The sequence below is a fragment of the Amblyomma mixtum genome, chromosome 5 (genome assembly GCF_055824585.1).
Source record: "Amblyomma mixtum isolate Tamu chromosome 5, ASM5582458v1, whole genome shotgun sequence".
NCBI classification, from domain to species: Eukaryota; Metazoa; Arthropoda; class Arachnida; order Ixodida; family Ixodidae; genus Amblyomma; species Amblyomma mixtum.
In genome coordinates this window covers 115,396,247-115,398,267 of record NC_143016.1, presented here as the reverse complement: position 1 = coordinate 115,398,267, position 2,021 = coordinate 115,396,247, and the positions used below count along the sequence as shown (strand labels likewise).

Here is a 2,021-nt window from a genome sequence, read left to right as displayed (position 1 = left end):
TGGGGGCGTAAACACAAATAATCCGCCACTGTACACCTGAAATTGTGAGATCACAGCATATAAGTCGCCCCTCGTCATCTATGCAATAAGACAAGGCTGTCATCTCTAGCGTGTTCGCCAGGAATAGCATACAACCTCCTGATAAGCCTCTCGCGTGGCTAACAATAATGTTGTATTCCGTCAAAAAAGGCTCGAGAGCAGCTGCTGTCTCTTCATCAGAGGACAACTTTGTTTCCTGGATAGCGGCCACACACACACTCCATTTCTTTAAGAGATGCCGTACCTGCTGTTGCCTCCTACGATTACGCATACCCCTAACGTTAAGGGTAGCGACTTGATATGCTGCGACGCTCGCCATTTTTGGTGCCAGTCTTAACAAACGCCATCCCCTGGAATGGGGTGGCCCGCCTCCAAATTGGCGGCCTCTCGGGCAGACATCGCCCTCCTCTTTAACGCCACCCTTCCCGTAGCCTCTACACATTGTGTCTTGTGGTCAGCGCCATCGATACACACCTCGTCAGCTGCTGGACGTTTCAAAGGTGCGGTGCTGTCCATGTCTTCCTCTGAGACAGCCAAGGCCTCGGCCCACGAACCCGAGGGGAGCACATCACTCGCTGCCACACTGACAGCCGACAGAGAACCGGACACGCCAGAGATCGACGCCACACACGGCTCACCGTTACCCTCCAACGACGAAGCAGAATCAGCAACAGAGGAGGATCGGAGAGCATTCACTGGCTGTATTGCCTCGTCTGACTCCACAGGAGGCATATCCGGACGTTGACCTGTGGCGACGAGGTGTTCCTGTGCAGCAAGCACAGCAGTCTCTGTAGCACTCACTGGGGGGCCCGGGTCCGGCGGTTTTCGTTCTGGAGGCGCGGATGCTAGATGGCCAGTCGCTTCAGATTCCGTGTTGATTTGAGGTGTTGAAGTCTTCTGTTCCCCATCTATTCGATGCTCACGACTTAGTTCTCCGGTCGCGTCGACAACCTCAGACACATCCATGATGTGTTCTAATGCCACGTCATCTTCCCGTGACCACTGGCCTTGACGCAGCCTGTCAGCGTAACTCAAGACACAGTTCACCGCATTATGGCCAAAGCGTCGGCACTGGGTGCACCGAGGCGTGCGACACTGGCGCCGTACATGCCCAACCCGGCTGCATCGGAGGCACAGTGGAGGTCTCCCTGGGATAAGGACTAATGCCTGCACTCCATAAACATTAAGTGTGTGTGGGATTGTGCTTGCTGACACACCATCCTTGAGTGTGAGGGAGATTTCACGGTTCGACGTTTCCATATGCTCCATCCCTGGGCACCGCCACTTTTCACGCTCCACAGACTGAACCGTGCCATAAGGCTCTAATGCTTCCACAATCCTCCGGTGTTCCATATAGCGGGGAAGCCAAAGGAGCTTAACCTTGACGTTCTTAGTATCCGGGTCAAACACCATGCACCGCAGTCCTTTGACAGGAAACTCCGCTTTGTTAACAAGCTTCTGTTTGGAGGAACTACTCTCGCAGGTAACCATCCACACGTGGCTCATTTGGTATTGACCAATGCACAAAATTTCGCGGAGATCCAATATCTGTGCGAGTGCGTCACGGAAGTCAGGTGCTCGGTACGGGCGACCCTTAAGGTCAGCATGCAGGAAAACGGTATTAAGGACAACATTACCGGTAGGCAATCGGGGAAGTACAACTTTGTACGAGTCCGTAGTGTCCTGAGACGTCGGTAGACCTCGGCCAACGGCCGATGCGCTGTTTCCAGCAAGAAGCATGTTGAAGCACAGCCGCACAGAACGGCGCCACCACGCCACCAGACGTTAACTAATCAGCTTATGTGGCGTGATATGCGCAGCCACAGTTGTTTCTTGTTCTTCCCATTGCGAGCATCTACATGCTCGCACAGGACAACAACGTTGTTCAGAAGGACCTTTCAGGACTGTTGGAAGTGCCAACGTATTCTGAGCCTTGACATACAGCGCATTGGCCGTATCAAACCGCTTGGGAAACTACAAGT

At 53.5% G+C, this 2,021-nt stretch overlaps 1 protein-coding gene across 1 annotated transcript; it reads right to left on the bottom strand.

Annotated features, from left to right (window-relative positions):
* Positions 1 to 241: 241 nt before the first annotated feature.
* LOC149343412 (uncharacterized) lies at positions 242 to 1,799 on the bottom strand. The gene has a single exon (XM_089542388.1). The coding sequence runs from the start codon at positions 1,777 to 1,779 to the stop codon at positions 373 to 375; it is 1,407 nt and encodes a 468-aa protein (XP_089398514.1). The 5' UTR covers positions 1,780 to 1,799; the 3' UTR covers positions 242 to 372.
* Between the last annotated feature and the right edge of the window lie 222 nt (positions 1,800 to 2,021).